The 17,758-nt window shown below is 32.3% G+C and overlaps 1 protein-coding gene across 5 annotated transcripts in view; it reads left to right on the top strand.

The window, feature by feature from the left end:
- Immp2l (inner mitochondrial membrane peptidase subunit 2) overlaps positions 1-17,758 on the top strand; it is a 905,321-nt gene that overhangs the window by 595,500 nt on the left and 292,063 nt on the right. For 4 of the 5 annotated variants that reach the window (XM_046435362.2, XM_058576083.1, XM_058576084.1 and 1 more), the window contains one exon: positions 16,567-16,632. The exons of the other annotated variant lie outside the window; for it this stretch is intronic. In XM_046435362.2, the coding sequence (XP_046291318.1) occupies positions 16,567-16,632 (66 nt within the window). The remainder of the gene's footprint in view (positions 1-16,566; positions 16,633-17,758) is intronic. 5 annotated transcript variants of the gene reach the window in all.

Raw genomic sequence — 17,758 nt, 5'->3', positions numbered from 1 at the left:
TATATATACTAAATACTTTAAGTTTCATCTCTGGTCCTTAGAATGGTTTTAGCAAAACAGGGAGAACCTAGTGAATATTTAAATTCCATGTAGGAATTTGGAGAGATTGCAGTAGTACATATTAAAAGCATTTATGTGACCCTTTGTGTTGTACTTCTAAATTCTGATAACTAAAGTTCTAAATGATCACAGGTAGGAAAGAAATATCAGGAAGCAATGATATCTTAAATAAACTTAGATAAAATTTCTTAATCTTTAAAAAAATTACTGCATGGAAGTAATGTTTTATTATCAATTTGCTAAATTAGTAGCATAAAAACATCAGATATTATTTCTAGAAAGGAAGATAAATTTTTTGTTTGGTTTATATATGTATTACCTAGACAATTAGGCTATTAGGTTAAGCCTGGGGTCAAATAATTTGTGTTTTCTACTTCTTAGAACTTAGTATTGTTTTTTTTGTCTCATATATAATAACTATCAAAAACTTCTATTTAATGGCAAAATGGACCAATTGATTTATTTTTTAATAAATGTTATGTATGTGGAGTTCTTAAGTTTTTATTTTAAAGATTTATGATAATCACATGAAATGAATATGTGTTATTTAATAATAAGAATAGTTTTAAATATATGAGCCTAAATTGAGGATTGGGATATGTTAAAGGGTCATAGTTAATGATTTAAACCTATGGCTTTCTATTTTGGAACATTAAGAGATCATCATTAATGTTTCTATCTTATGATTTTTTTCCCAATTAAAGAGAAAAGTATGTGACCTAAGGAAAATTTCAAATTTTCATTTCCACAAGAGACTTGAACTGAAAGATTCTATTAAAAACAAAACAAAAAACTTTATCCACTTGTACCACTTGACGTGGTTGACAAGGATTATATAATTCCAGATAGCTAAGAAAACCTGAAATTATAGGAAAAAATAATACGATTTTTATATAAAGTTCATGACCTTTCATATGTATATTTAATTGTATATACATTTGAAAGGCCCGGAAGACATTTCATTCTCACAAAGTGTACTTATACAGTTACAGTAGTCTTTTTAGGTAATTCACGGACCCTGTTGTGTTATCTGCTTCATGATGCCCACCAATTTGCTTCATTTTTGACCTAGTAGGACCACCTCCAGTGATCAGAGAGTTTCTGGGTCTTCATTCCTATTCATTCTCAGGATTTTCTACTGAGACCACCAACAAAGGTGAAAATTTTGATGTTCTGTGTACCTTTTTCCCCATAATATGAGTGCTTATGCAGTAAGGACTCAACTAAAACTACTTGATTTTGAGTAACTATGATCTAACTAAGGTCACGATGTGGCTTAAAAGGGAGAGTTCTGAATCAATGACTTCTTCATGGAGATATGTACTTGGATATGTGACCTGATTTAGTTTTATACCTTTGGCTCAATGACGCAGCAGGGTCTAGCTTTTGGAAGACAGTAGCTGAAACATATCTATTATTTTTGGAAATGTACAGTTTACACAGAAAAAAAATCACTTAGGTTTTCTAATAGAGTCTGAAATGAGATGTAGGTATTAATAAATTTACCCAGTTTAAATATAAACAATCCTTCCTGGAATGTTATTAAAAAATATTTGAAAAGATCTTGCAATGTATGTTTCATATGAAATATTCTACTATCAATTTTTAAAAGTTGACAACTTTATATGGTTTCCTATTGCTTTTTTCAAGAAGTGGCAAAAGAAAGGTTAAGAGAAAGTACTCATAATTCCAAATATTGAATACAATTGTCTTGAGTCTCCAAATGGAGAGTGTTGCAGGTATGGCTTTTGTGGATGAGCTTGGAGCAAAAATTAGGAAGGAGAAATGAAAGAGGACCAGATTCAAGGAAAGAGGCTCTGCTTCCATTACAAGAGCATGCATGGCTTAGAAAAGATTTCTTTAACTTAAATGGACTTTAAGAACAGCTATTTTCTCCAAAGTCCTGGAAATGTAATTGCTTTAGTGTTAAAACAAAATTTTTTTTTTTAATTTTTCAAAATCTTAAAAAGGAACTCTTCAAACTCCCCAAAACTGCTTATCACTTCAATCATTTTTAATCAAAAACACCAATTTCTTTTATTTTTATTTAAATGAAAAGTTAATAATAGCTATGAGTATAGTTATAATTATTTATTTTGTAAGGCCTGTTCTTACTAGAACATTTAGCAAGATTTCATAAATGCTTTAACAAATATAGACTTAACTATAGGCAAAATTGTTAATTATTTACATAATTTTAACAGCATGAGTGGTGCCATACCAATAACTCAGTTTTCTCAAAGCTTTAATTTAGGTAGTCTCCCATTGACCAATGGTATTGATAGAGATTATTGGGAAATCACAAGTCTTTCATTTTGATTTGTGTTTGTCCTACCCTGGAAGTTTTCATTATATTGAGAGTTAAGAATTGGAAAAACTTGTCATGACAGAATATTAATTATTCTAAAAAAAGCAGATCATAGAACATTGCATGTAATTCCTTTGGAGTTAGAAAGAAGTAATAGGAGATAAATTTTTGAAGATTTTCCAGCAGTTACTTTTGAATAATGGAATAAAAAATGATTTGGGTAGACTAATAAAGAAATAAATAGTAAGAGAAGTACTAGAAAGTCCTTGGACCGGTTTGTAGTGAGAGCAAGACAACATGTATATTCTGGCCCATAGAAAATTAACATATACTATGTGGATTCTTATGGGTGGTATTCATGTTGTAAACGTATTCTGGAAATGTATATAAATCATATGATTCTTAGGAATGCCTAATTGGACTAGACATTTGACCCAATTCATAATGATCTCTGATTGTAATGGCAAACACTTAAATTATTTAGAATTTGGCCTAAACATTCTTAATTTTCTTTATATAGCTTCATATTAGTTAATATAAATTTGTAATAAGAATTGTCACTTAAAATGATATTCATGTTTCTAATTACTTTATAAATCATACAAACATTTTTAAAACAAAAATGTTTGGCATTTAACAAAATTATGGCATTTTAGTTTTATAAAAACAGGGTTTGTGGTTTTGGCATATACCTTAAGAAATTTTATCAAAGAATTTTAAGAGACCAAAGAGGCAGAAAATTAACTGGAGTGTTCTACAGGACCTTTATTATTAATAATGTATGTATTCAAACTGGTTTAAATATTTTGTTTTCTTATTCATAGGAAAATAGGCTATATTTAATATAGATGATAATCTTATTTTAAATAGGATTTGTCCCTCTAAGCAATTAATTTATTATGGTTATATGGCCTTTTATAAAAAATGGAAATAATTTTAGTTTGTCATCATCAATTTTTCTTTGGTGCTATATATATATATATATATATATATATATATACACATTTCTGTTGATTTTTAAAAGTGAAACCACATTAGAAATAGTAATGGGTCTTCATGAGAAATGATAATGTAGTGTTCTGATTAATAGATGGCTAGATTCACACTTCTAGTCCTCATCTTGGTTCCAATAATTTGATTTGGGCCTTTTATAAAATAGTTATTTGTCTATGGCATATGTTTCTTGTAAAATATAGATAAAATTGTTTAACTCTTTTAAAATATTACCACAATTAAGTCAGTCATAGCATTTTAAAGTCTTCAGAATAAAAGCCTTGAAATATATTAACAAGTGGCTTTTTATTATCCTTCAAAGAAAACACTAAAATAATAAATATGAGACTAAAATGTGAAGTAATAGCTATCATTTATCAACTTCCTAAGTGATTTATTGTGAATGTCCGTTAGATCTTGGACTTCTTGATTTCTGCTTTTCTAGGATATCCTATAAACTCTTTGCAGTATTTCCTGGGCATTTTTAGTAAATCCTTATGGTTTTCATTTTGTCATCTAGTTTTTTAAGTGAGAAACAATTAATTAAAGAATACAAGTGATTAAACAATTAGATTTTCTTCAGTTTCCACACAAAATTTGTTGACTAAACTTTTACATTTCATTGAAGCAATTAAGTTGCCCAATAAGAATACATTTAGCAACAAATTTAACAGCTCATAAACTAATGAAAACAATCAACAAATTGCTGGGTCTAAAAATAACATAATTTAGCTGTACCATCTTTCGTCTATTAAAAAAGATCTTATGAAGAAGGTTTTAAGATGGAAGGAAAATAAAATGGAAAATAAAGAAGGGAAAGAGCAAGAGTAGTGGGGAGGAATGGAAGGAGGAAGTGGTTGGGGGTAGAGAACTTACAACCATCTATGTGGATCTAATAGACCACAACGGAGACCTCACAGAATGTTATAATAGCGATCTTTTTAGGGAGAAGTTCATTTTGTAGTCTTAGTTTCAGAGATTATAGCTTCTTTCCTACTTAAAGAAGGAATTAGATGGATGGAGCGCTCCATTATAACTCATCTCATTCTGAGGCTCATTCCATGTAAGGCAGATGGTCAGCAGCTAGTTCCTATGGTCTTGACAGCAGAACTAGTTGTCATTATCTCTTTTCAAACTCATTAAAAATGTGTTTGTATGTGTGCACACACACACACATATACACTAATTAAGAAAAGTAAATGACTTTTGTTCGGGGTGATACAGTTCGAGTTTAGACCTGAACACTATTAAAAAGGACATGCTTGCCATAGATTGTAATAAGGTTGTTTTGTCACTAGTGCCACATAGAGTCACTGATCCTGTGGCCATCTAGCGTGTACTTGTTTAGTGAAATACCATAAGAAACATATTGTATACCTAAGACCATAGCCCTTCTGTTATAGTTTATCATTATGCCTTATTCAAGTGTGGTTTTTATAGAATATGGAAATGATGCTTTGCTCTTTTTTTTCCCTTGAGTTATATAGTAAGTTATGTGTCTACTTCCAGGTTGAAGTTAAATATAAAGTTTTTAGAGTGTTGTCTTTCCCCCAATAAGGAATTTTGTTTTCTCATTGGCTTAAAATGTTTTAAAATCAGTATTTCTTTTCATACTTATTTTGGAAATATGACTTTCCTTTATGGCTTATGTCTTCACTGAACATGTGAGAAGCCAATATGTTCAGCTTCGTAGAATTTCCATGTGAGGGGTCCCAGCTGTGTTTATCAAAAGTAATCTAAGACCACCTGCATTAAAATCATGTAGGTACTTGTTAAAATGAAATTACAGATTCCCAAAACCCCACCCTGTGCTTTAAAATTTCAGAACCACGAATCTACATTCTATCTGCAGATGGCAGACTCATTTATTTTCTTGTCAATATAAATTCTCTTGGAAAGAATGTATAAACTTTTTGAAGTCTCAGTTTCCATTTATATAGCATAAAAATATACAAAGATATTGTTAGTAGGCCAGTAAATCAATTTGGATATTCATAAAGCCATGACTGATATCAGTCATGAAAATGGCAATCGAAGAATAAAATTTTTATACATGCTACACATGAATAAGTCCAGAAGGCATGCTAAATGAACTAAGTTAGATATAAAAGGACAAATGTTATATAATTGCACTTATTTGAAATACCTAGCAGGAATATCTTGGTGTATGTGTTATGATCTAATCATCCTTATCAACTGCTCATTTCTTGCTTTATTTAAGGGTAAGTATCTGCTTTGGGATTGAATATAATGATAAAGTTAAGATTTTATTCCTATCATTTTATGGTCTACTTATGCAGATGGGCACAATATATTGATAAATAAGCAAGTGTATAGCAAATAGGAACTTTTAAAATATGGCATAGCATCACTGCTCAAGAAATTCAAGAGTGTAAGTTTCTTGATGGATTCCATATACTCTTTTGGCTTTGTAGTTAGTTTTTCACATTTAGACTATCATTGCTAGTGATTCTACTGTATCCATAAATGGCAAAATCCATTTTCACAATCAAAGCTATTTTCTTACTTTGGTGTGTCAGGATTTAAATATTAGATTGTACTACTAAGCTTAAAGGGACTAACAATATATGGGAAAAATTAAAACTTTACTGAAAAAACTTCTTCATTAATTACTGAACACAAGAATTCTGTAGTTGCATGTGGTGATATTGCTAACAAAACCAGTGTTTCACTGTGACTTTGACAGTTCAACCTATTGAGGTGCTAGTGTCTCTCTGGTATCATATAAAGGGAAAATTTAAAACCAGTGCAGGCATTCAAAACATAGATAATCTCTTGGAAGTTGATGTGGCACCAGGTCAATATGTTACTTCTGTCAATTCTAGCATAAGACATTTAGGCGCTATGGCCCTGAAAATTAGCTTTCTGACTCAAGATAGTTTATTCCTGGCAGTTAAGAATTCTGTGTGTCTTCTCCAAAGCTAAGGTTTAGGTGATAAAGCAATTGAGCCTTTTAACACTTAAAGAAAGGTGGAGGTGAAATGAAATAGCCATTCAAAACAGCAAATAATTAATTGAGTCTCTTTGTTAACAGGCAGGAGGTCAAGTACACATGGCCACAGCAATGTTACAGTCTGCATCCCAAACAGCTGAGTCTGTGACTTGAAAGTGATTATACTGGATCATCAATAACTAATCAAAATGAGATTTTTAACTTAGAAGGATAGTTTGAAAGATATGAAAGAGATGAAAATAATCATTTATCTTAATTTTTATTTCCTCTTAGTATTATGGAGGTATAACTGAGTTTCACTTCCTTGCCTTATTTTTATTAATTCATATTATATATTTGTCTAAAACCTGAAACTATTAATTATATAGTAGGATATTGACTATATGATTAGATCAATGTAACTGTAGATAGACTTCTGTGAGTTAAAAGTTAATAAAAATGAAGTATAATTTTTCCCCAGAAACATTTATATTATCCACTTTTTCATCTTAGGTCTCCTCTGAATATTTTCTTTTAATTTTTGAAGCCTGGAATTATAAGGAAATAGGGAATTATAACTGTAAAAGATAAGTAGTATTCAGAGAAGTTTCCTTGCATGCATAACACAAAACAATATAATAGGAAATAACTGTGCTTAAAATAGAGGCCCAGAAACAAAATTATATATGACCCAATTGACAAAAAGTATCCAAGAAAGGCAGATGTCTAAAATATACAGGGGGTGGTGCTGAAGGAAATCTTTGGGAAGAAGAATTGGAAAAGACCTGGAACATTTCTTGGATATTGCTATAAAGAATTGGAGGGAACATCTGAGTGCCAGTGAACAGCCTGGAGGGATGGGCATTGTGCTGGAAAAAGCAAGGAAAACAGATGGCAGCGGCAAGAAAGAGCTGATAAAGGGTGGGAGAAACATGGTATGCATCAGTAAGGCTTTGGGGCTCTATATTTGAAAATGGAGCTGAATCAGAGGATTTTTGTGAGAAGTATTTACTTGATTTTTGTTACATCTTTTCCAGGAAGGCATTTTATTTTAAGGAGTAGAGTTTGGTTATTTAAAGTTTTAAATAGAGTACAATAGTGTTACATAAATCAAAAACATCTATAAATGTGGTCTTTGGAAACATGGTGCCATTGCTGATAAATCCATTGTAATTTGCATTAGATCCCTGCAAGCATGTTTTGTGCTGAAGATCATTCTTATCACTGATGCTTGTGCTCATGTCTCTTGGCAAAGCTTCCATGTTACAGTGAAAAGAAAATCCTAAGTTTCAGCCATTCAGATGAAGAAGGGTGGGTGGTGAGCATATGTTTCTGAGAATCTGCTTTTATTTAAATGAAAACCTCTTTCATACGTTTAACCCACAGACACGCAAGACCAGTTGGATATTATTTTTCTTAATTCTGTTTAGCCTCGGTTTACTCCATTGTAGAGGTATTTGAGGATTACTAGTGGTTCCTGTACCCGTTTCTGGAAGAGACTCATTAAGCTTCATCTATGGAAATCAGGCCTCCTGTGAGTTTCATCTACTCAAGAAGAAGAGGGTTTGCTCTCATTTTGACTTAATAATCTCACACTTCTGTTCTGGTTTGGAAGAAAACTGTTGGACACATTTGATCTGTAGAGTAGATCTATAGCCTGTGAAATGTACAACTCACCAAGAACATCATCATGACAGCTTTAGAGATTAGAGTCCATTTTTGTGTGTGTACAGAATCAGAAGACCAATGCTCAGTTAAGCAGGCAAGCATTCTCACATTAATCAGTGTCTTACAACCTAGAATCAAAGCCTCCTGGTGTGAGGAACAACTCCTGTGGGCTGACAGTGTATGTTTCCATGTTAGGTACTTACCCAATTATCTGGAATAAAATTTTATGGACTAGCAAAAAAGAAGCAGCATCAGTGTGTGTGTGTGTGTGTGTGTGTGTGTGTGTGTTGGCACATACATGACACACACACACACAAGAATGATTGAAATAGAAAAGAATAGACATTCTGACAAACTGTTGTCTCAACATATTTTGTATTTTTATTTTAAATAGACTGAACACATTTTCTACACTGCTGACTATGTAGTTAACTAAAAATAGCAAGACAGAATCTAGCTTTGTGTATCACAAGTTGAGATATAGTTGTAATTTTTGGAAAGGAATTTCTTTGTTATTTAGAATATATAACACTTTTAATTAGGAATATTTTCCCCATTTGTATTCATGTATAATTGACTGTCTATATATTTATAATGACCATTATATAAAAACACACACACATATGTTGTTAAGTGATTAAATCATGCTGATCAAGATAGGCATCAGCTCACATACCTGTCACTTTTTTCTGTCATAAGAACATAAAGATCTACTCTCTTAACTGTTTTAAAGTATATAATACATTATTATTTACCATAGTTTCCGTTCTATACAGTAGATCTCCATAGCTCTTGTCTGACTGAAACTCTGTACCCTTTTCCTACATCTCCATATTTCTGTCTCCTTTGTCTACTCCTGACAGCTGCTGTTCTACTCTCTATAACTAAGAATATTTTGATCATCTTATTTTCTTAAAGAATAAAGCTTTTTAAAGGTAACCTATCAAGGGAAAAGTCATTCATTGGATTGTGAGTAACCAAAATAATAATCAAATGTGGTCTAATTTTGAGTCTCTTTTCAATGACCAGAACCCAAATTAGCAGCTCCAAGGTTCTTCTGTCCCCAGGAGGAGGCACTAGTGCTTTTGCACTCTCTTTGCTGAATCCATGGGTACCACACTTTCTTCTTATTTACCTGGCTGTCATGATACTGTCTGTCTCTCTGGTCACTGTTCTGTACCTCTCTTGCTTAGTTTATTTTAATGAGGAAACATCTGTTCGGTCCTTGGTAATAATTCTCAGTTTTCTCTATTTCCCCCAAAGTTTCTTTACAGTTTTTCATAATTCTTTTTAAGCCCCCCCCACCCCGCCCACACTAAAATTTTGCCATCTCAACCTATCTTTTTTTCACCAAAGGACAATCCTTAGAATTATTTGGCTTAACTTGTCAATATCAAAGTTATCAGTTATTGTGGTACAAATAGCAGAAGATAAAAATTCATAGACAAAGTTTCTGATAACTTAGCTATTGGAGCTATATGTGGCTGCCACACTGAGCAAGTAAATGATAATGTATTCAGGGGTGGCTAGTTGCAATTGATTTTGTAAAATCCCAAACCTCATGTATTTTTTCTGAAGATAGTTGCTGATGCCATTCAGTTTTGCGATTGGGGGCATAAAGTTGACATTTTCAAGAAACCAAATTGTGTGTAGTTATTGGAGCCTGAGAACTCTTCTGTAAAACAATAGTACTATATTTTTAAAAAATTAATAAGTTCAACAGGGTTAGAACAGAAATGAGTCAGGAAGCCTCATATTCTACTTATGTTGTAACCTCCACACTATCAACATTCTCCAGGAGACTAAGCATTTAGGAAAATTGTGCAGAAACTCACCTCTTCCCACACATATACCTAAACTTGATTTTACTAGGAAATTCTGAATCCAGTAGAATAGTTGAAACATTAGTAATGCATGTCACTAAATAACTAGACAGTATATTAATCTACAAATATATGCAGTGGAAAAAGTAAAATTAAATGGGTGCAAATTCTCAAGTTATAGAAATAAGATATGCCAAGAATATATAACATTTTGTCACTACTGAATTTAAGTTTCCAATTGCAAGCAAAAGCTTATTTTTTTTTTTTCAATTCAGGATGAATTTAAGAGCTTTCCAAGACAATTTAAATCAAATTAAATCTGTTTATGGAACTCCATCTTGACAGAGAAGCATCTCAACTCAGGGGAATTTATAATGTGATAGCCTCGGAAGAAGGGTGCACCTCAGCTGACACCTTTCTGTTGGCATCCATAGTGAAGTACATTGGACTGTCTGGTTCTCAGTTGTAAAGTTTCCAGTATCAATACCCAACAAGCCTGGCAACCACTGCAATGTCCTCATTCCCATTTTACTCTCTGTTCTCTGACCATGAAAAGTATCCTGGTAACTATAGTCATGGGACTAAAGGGCTGAAGTGGCACATCAGTGTAAATTTCCTAGTTTGTCTGACTGCAGAAAATTACACTGAAGACACATGACCTTGTTTTAAGGGCATAGCTCTTTGGGCAGTTTTCAAAAGCTTAGTCAGTCATAGATGAGATGCTTATTTTTATTAATGGTAAAAATTCTGCCTCTTTTTTCAGATATTTGACTGGCTAGAAAGTAATTATGGGTGAAAGGGTAGGTGGAAGTTAAATGCTAGCTCCAGGTAAATGAGCAAGCCTGCCTTAGGTTCTCCTCATTTTTACCAAGATGGTCCTGTCTCTCAGCTTGAAATCCCTCGCCCCACAATGTGACGAACATATTTGCAAACTGGCAAGTAAGCTGTGTTGGGGATAGACTGATCCTTATGCCACTCTTCCAATAGCATGTCCAGGTATCTACAGGCATTAACATTTTTCACAACCATTGGCTTAATGTTCCTAACTTAGGCTCTCGCATATTAGTATCCATTTTGCGTTTCAGTTGGTCAATCTTCTCTGGGCCATTTTGATAGATATAGGCATGGTTTGATAAAGAAAACATAAATAAGTTGTTCTTCCTGGGTGATTTGTTGTGTGAATATTCTTGAAGCCTACCAAAAATATGTGGCAGTATTTCACAAGCTGATTGAAGCGGAAAGTCTAAAGCTGGTTAGCTTACTTGAAGTTATAAAGTTAGGGTTGTGAAGCTAGAGTCATAGCTTTATTCCTTTAAGAACCATTTGATTTTGTTTTATTCTATGGGCTAAAATGATATTATATTGGACAGCATACTGCGTGTGATAGTGTGGATTGAGAGCTAAGTCCTAGCTTAACGAAAGGAAAAACTAACATTTTTGAGGGCATGGCCAACTTTGGGTAATGAGTAATGGTACTTCTGTATGGGTCTGCACCCGTATACTAATTTATATTATATATATATATATATAATTTATGTTAATTATTCATCTTCTCCATTTCCACAGATATGGTCAACTTTAAGCATATTCAATAAAAACATATGTTTACAAAATAAATAAATCAGGGAACTTAGTTTTTATGATCAGAAGTTTATATGTTGAAGCAGTTTCTTTAAATACTATGACTTCATACTGCTTGGTAGAATAACAGTTTCATTCTCATGTATGCTGTGTATTATCTATGTGCTGTATATATTCATTTACATACAACCTATCTAGATATTGAGGTACGATTGTAATTGTAATTATCTTTAATACCTGAAGATTGAACAGTTCTGTCAGGAAATGCTTGAGTCAATAAACATTGGTAAAAATTAACTTGTTATGATTATAAAATTCTTTGGACTTTTCATAGTTAAGTGAAGATTTTTGTTTTTAGAATGAAAAACTCAATTAAAAAGCTGTTGCACCTCTTTTTAATTACAGAAGTTAGAGTTATAATACACATTTAATTGATTTTACATAATTTTAATTGATTTTATATAATCAAGTCTGACTTACTTATAAGACCAGTTTTTAGTTTTGCTTATTAAACTTCTCCTAATCATAGTAAAAGTGAAAACAATATTTACATTTAACCAAGAAATTTTATAAATCTTTCAAGTTTCATGCTTTTTTTGTTTTGTCCTATCAGTACTATATTTACTTGTATAAGGCATCATGAATATGAATTTGAAATAAAGTTGCTGTTGCTACTGCCATGTTTTTAGATCTCTAGAAACCTGATTGGAACCTCTTAAGTGCTCTGTAGAAGTTCCACTGTTGCTGCTTAGTAGCCTTATTCAGGTCTGAGAGTATGGCCAACTAGGAAAAGCATGCCTACCCTGTTCCAGCCTTACCAAATGAGATTAGATAAGTCCTAGTCTTTGAATTCTCCTTTGCATTAAAGTTTTCTGAACATATAACAACTTTTTGTGACTGCCTGAGATACTTTTCTTGGGATCTCCCTTTCTCCTTCTAGAAAATCAGGTTTTAAAAAGCAAATTTGGAATATTAACCTGAGTTCTTGCCACCTCATTCATAAGTCACTTTGTTAATACTAAGGCTCTTGGATTGGACTAATTTCATAGATATCAGAGAAAAAGTAATTGTTAGGGATTAAATATATATCTGTCATTTTCTGGAGTATATCTGAAGTTAGATGTTCCACAGTTTCGAGGATAAGAATGAACCCAGAGAGCAAAAGAAGTCTAGGTGTTTTTTTTTTTTTTTTGAAGTTTATAAAGATTCACATGAGACACAGAGTTTAGCAAGGAGAAAACTGTAGCTGAAATGATAGACTAAGTAAAAAGTTTTGAGAATACTAATGATTAAAAATGTGTTAAATTTTTTAAATGAATGAATAAAAAGGGGGAGTGTAGGCACAGAGTTCACACTACTGATAGTAAAGCAAGTATATAGAATTCAACACTGAAATTGCTCCTTATCTTTATTTTATCAATTGTGTTGATCTAATTTAAAACTAAACTTTGACTATTCCTAATATGAACACTGTGTTTTAGTCAGCTTTTTTTGCCACTGTGACTGAAAGACCCCATCAGAACAATTCTAAAGGATGAAAAGTTTGAGTGCTCACAGTTTCAGAGGTCTCAATCCATACACAGAAGGCTCCATTCCTTAGGGCTTGAGGTGAGGCTGAATATTCTGGTGGAAGAGTGTTGCAAAGTGAAGCAGCTCACATGACAATCAGAAAGCAGAGACAGAGAATCTACTCACCAGATACAAATATATACCCAAAGCCATGTCCTCAATTCCCACCTCCTCCAGCCATACCCTATCACTTCAGTTACCACTCAGGTTAATCACTATCAGGGGATTAATTCACTGATTGGGTTAAGACTCTCACAACCCAATCATTTCTCCTCTGAACCTTCTTACATTGTCTCACATGTGAGCTTCCAGGGGACATCTCATATCCAAACCAGAACACACTGCTACATTTAGTTTTGGTATTTCTTTGGTTAATTATGTAATAAAACTTAACTTTTGAAAGGCTTTTCTTTGCAATCCATGCAACAAAATCTGAAAATACTTTTATTAGAGAGTTAAAAATATTCTGTAAGTCTTAAAGGAAGGACTTTTTATGACTGCATCGAGCATACTTTTCTTTCTACTCTTGTTTTGATGATTAAAACAATAACAAAACTCAAATTTTAAAAATTGTGGACAAGCCAAATTGTATGATTTAGTGCATGGGTGCACTTTAGGACAGTGAAATGTACCCTATTTAATATAAAGTATCCCCTGAGTATTGATTCTTACTTTTACCTCATTAATGAAGCACCAAGATTTAAACCTCATTAGGTTACATGCAATGTAATTAGTGTCCAATAAATGGTGGTACTTTTGAAGGATCAATGCTTGCATTAGACTGTGGTTAAAGTGATGTATAATCCAGAGATTAATTCAATGACAGTGTGGCCCAATTCTCAGCCATATAAATATGAAAATCTGTCCGATTCACAGGAGATTTAGAATTTTGCCTCAAATGGGAGAAGAATGGGACTGTGTAGGTCCAGAGTAAAGGGTCTATTGGGCATAGGGATGTCAATGACAGAAGGTGGGTTGAGTGCTAATCATGCCATTTCCACAAAACATGGGGTCCCTCATAAGTACCCCGAAGTACCTTCCCAGTGCTCCAGACAGGGCCAAAATTACTACCTTTGAGGACATTGAAAACATGAAATTAGTTAAAAGATTACAAAATCTAAGGACTGGTTGTGTTTGACTTGTCACTGAGTAAAAATAGAAACATCAGAATAGAATGTGAAATTCAAAAAAAGAGCATTGAGTATCATCGTAAGGATATCCTGTTATGTGTACCCTGTACTTCATTCCTTGCCCTAAAGCCATTCTGTTTAGAGACATGTTCTGTCATACTGAAAAGATTTACTGAGCCCATGCAGTAGAGAGATAATTCTAGGCTCCTTGTCCAAATGTCTATAGAAATCTTACCTAATTAAATCATAAGCATAAAACAGAATGTTTACAATGCTGGTCTCAGAAATGAATATAACAAGGCATATTATGAAAACACTAAAATTAAAAATTTAAATGTAAATTTGAGGATTAGCTTGGAAGAATATATTATATTCCTAAAGTAAGGTGTAATCTTCCACTTGTTATTCTTCACATTTTCTAGAAGATAGGCAAGTGGCCAAGAAAATTAAGACAAAGAGAAGTTTAATAACATTTATGATGTAAATCTGTAATAACTCTTCTACCACTTCTACTAACATCAAAGTAATGCATTCAACAGCCTAATGATTCAAATATAGATATAGATTTTAAGCAGTAATGGAATTAATGTTAGTAATAGCTTTTTTCATTTTGAATTATTTGATTAGAGTCATGAGTTTAATATTACATTAAAATGTATGGATGTGTTTGAAGTAGTAATTTATAAGATTTTAATCATAAAGATTGTTCACTTTACATATTCTATTTTGTTTCATGGTCTTAAAAAACAGATTATTTAAAAATATAAAATTCTTCTCAAGCATCTCAAAAGCTTAAAGATTGTTCACATAACTGTTTTTATACTAGCTAGTAGGGATTATTTTTCTGTTATTTCATAAATGGTAAGTCTCATTCAATATTACAAGGGAAACTTAATTCAGGTCTTACTCTTGTTTTGTAGCATTTTCTTTTTGCTACACTGGGGATTCAACCCAGTGGCACTTTGCCACTGACCTAAATCCCCAGCACTTTTTACTTTTTGTTTTTGAGACCGTGGTCTTGCTTAAATTCCCTAGGCTAGCCTTGAACTTTCAATCTTGTTGCTTTAGTCTCCCGAGTTGCTGGATTTATCCGCATGCATCACTGTGCCTAGCTTCGAGCATTTTCTTCTCAGGTGATGTCATATGTCTTAAACAGTTGTCTTCTGCTAATGAGCATTTCAATAATCAAATCAAACCCTGGGCATAAATGCTTTTAATATTCACAAAAATTCTCCCCCTACATTTGTTTTAGATTGACTTAATGTCATTGGCAGAAAATTAACCGTATCAAAATAGAGTTATACACTGTTGTATAATAGATTACCCCAATATCTAGCAACTTAAAAAAACAAACATTTACCTCACACATTTCCTAAGGATTTGGAGAGCAGAAGTTCCTTATCTGGTTAGTTCTGGCTTAGTATCCCTCATGGGATTGCTGTTGCAATGTTAACCAGTGCTATAGTTCCTAAGGACTTGACTGAAGCTGAAAGTCTTGCTTCTCATTTTACTCACATGACTGTGAGGAGATCTGGGTCCTCAGCAAGTGAATTTCTCAACAGGTTTGCACAGGACAGAAATGGTTTCCCTGAGAGAAAAGGGGAGAGGGAGGAGGGGTGGGTGAAGTGAGCAAGAAAAGAAGAGCTCAAACTGGAAGTGAAGTCTCTTCCATGACACATCTCAAAACTGATGTATTGTCAGTTTTCCCACACTGTCTTGACCTCACAGATCACTATTATTACAAGGTGAAAAGGATGTACACAGAAGGTATCTACCAGGAGAAGGAGTTTAGAGTATTGTTCCAAGTAGAAGTTTTTTTTTTATTATTCAAATAGATTGAAATAAATGATGTCATTTTTAAGTACATTAGGACCTGTCATATTTTAAAACTATTAGTAACCCTGTTCTAGGGGTTACTATAGTCTATAATCTTCAAATGGCTTAGTGTAAATGTAGCATAAAGGAATTTCCTAATTTTTTTATTTTTTAAAAAATTGCTTCTTATCTTCTGGAGAGTTTAAACCAACTCCTCTGTTTAGTATTTAATTTAATTAGTCTAATTTAATTTAGTGTTTAAATTTAATTTAGTATTTAAATCTAACTCCTCTGTTAATTTCAAAGAAAATAAACCTAAGTATGCTTTTGTTTTAAGAAATATCTAAATGTTTTCTTATGTATGTTTTGTCTTTCCCAAAAGTATTTAATGACACTAATAACCTATTAATAAATTTTATCTCTTAATGATAAACTTCTTTATTCTGTGTTTTAATTTTTGCAAAGTTTCAGCATGACTTCTTTTTCTCCAGATATTTGAAATGAAAATTATTTCATTAGTAACTTTAATTCACACCTAAGTAGGATTGATGTTATATCATAGGTTCAAAGATTTCTTTAATAACTTTAATATAGTCTATTTGCTATAGAATTTCTTTTCATTTTCTTAAGATAATAGAGACATAACTTTATATCTTTTTATTATAGGTCTCCTAAAAATCCAGAGCAAAAAATAATCAAGAGAGTGATTGCTCTTGAAGGAGATATTATAAGGTAGGTGCCCAGACTGTGGTTTTTGAGTTTGAGTTTTAAATACCTAGATTTTTAAATTTAGTTTTAAATCACAAAGCTTTGGAGGTATTCTACATGAGCTGTTACAGCTTCAGTAAGCTCATTAATCATTTTGGGATGGCATGCATCCATAAACTTATGGATCATGTTATTACTTTTAAATTGTAAAGCTTACAAAAAATAAATATTAATTAAACTAAAATTAACCACAAACTTTGTGGCTGTTAAATCATTTTATTTAGGTATGCAAATTAGCACAATTATTTGAATATTATTATATTAATGTCCATTTTAGAAGTATTCAAGAATATTTTATGATTTATAAAGCAAATACAGAAACTAATAGCAATCTTTAATGATCATGAAGATGGGGGAGAAGCTTCAAAGAATGTAAAATATAAACTTATGAATTAATGACAATAGAAGTTTTAGATACTACTTTAATAATAAGATATTTAAACAATATATAGTACTGTCTCATTTATTCTACTTCCTGATAAGTTAAGAACATAACTGATGTGATTCTGCAATCTGTATACGGGGTAAAAATGGGAGTTCATAACCCACTTGAATCAAAGTGTGAAATATGATATATCAAGAACTATGTAATGTTTTGAACAACCAACAATAAAAAATTTTAAAAAAGAACATATTTCAGGTTGAGTAAATATATAGTAATATGGCATGCTGTATTTCACTTAGACTGTTTATTTTAAATAGACTGTAAACAGTTCTATATAATGTAGTAGCCAAAATGCTTTGACAACTATTCTCTTGAAGTTTCCTGATTCTGTTTTACCAAGAGTTTCCATCCTATAAATCTGTATTAATGATACTATAGATAAAGCAATCTCATTAAAATGAATCTCAGTCAGTATTACAGCAGAATCTAGACCAGAAGTTCTCAAAGGATGGCTTTAGGATACCTGAGGATCCCTAAAACCCCCTTAGGTGGCCTATTAGATCAAAACTTTTTTTCCCAGTAATGCTAACATGTTATTTGCCCTTTATATTCTCATTTTCTTGTGAATGTACAATGTAATTTTCCAGTTGTGTGATATTGTAATAGATTAAAGGCAGAAGCAGATATGAAAATTCAGCTATTGTC

This window comes from Marmota monax, unplaced genomic scaffold (genome assembly GCF_021218885.2).
Source record: "Marmota monax isolate L192 unplaced genomic scaffold, Marmota_monax_Labrador192_F-V1.1 WCK01_AAM20220418_F8-fsc00139, whole genome shotgun sequence".
Lineage (NCBI taxonomy): Eukaryota > Metazoa > Chordata > Mammalia > Rodentia > Sciuridae > Marmota > Marmota monax.
Note: the sequence above shows the minus strand (reverse complement) of the source record. Positions and strands in the feature narration are given on the sequence as shown.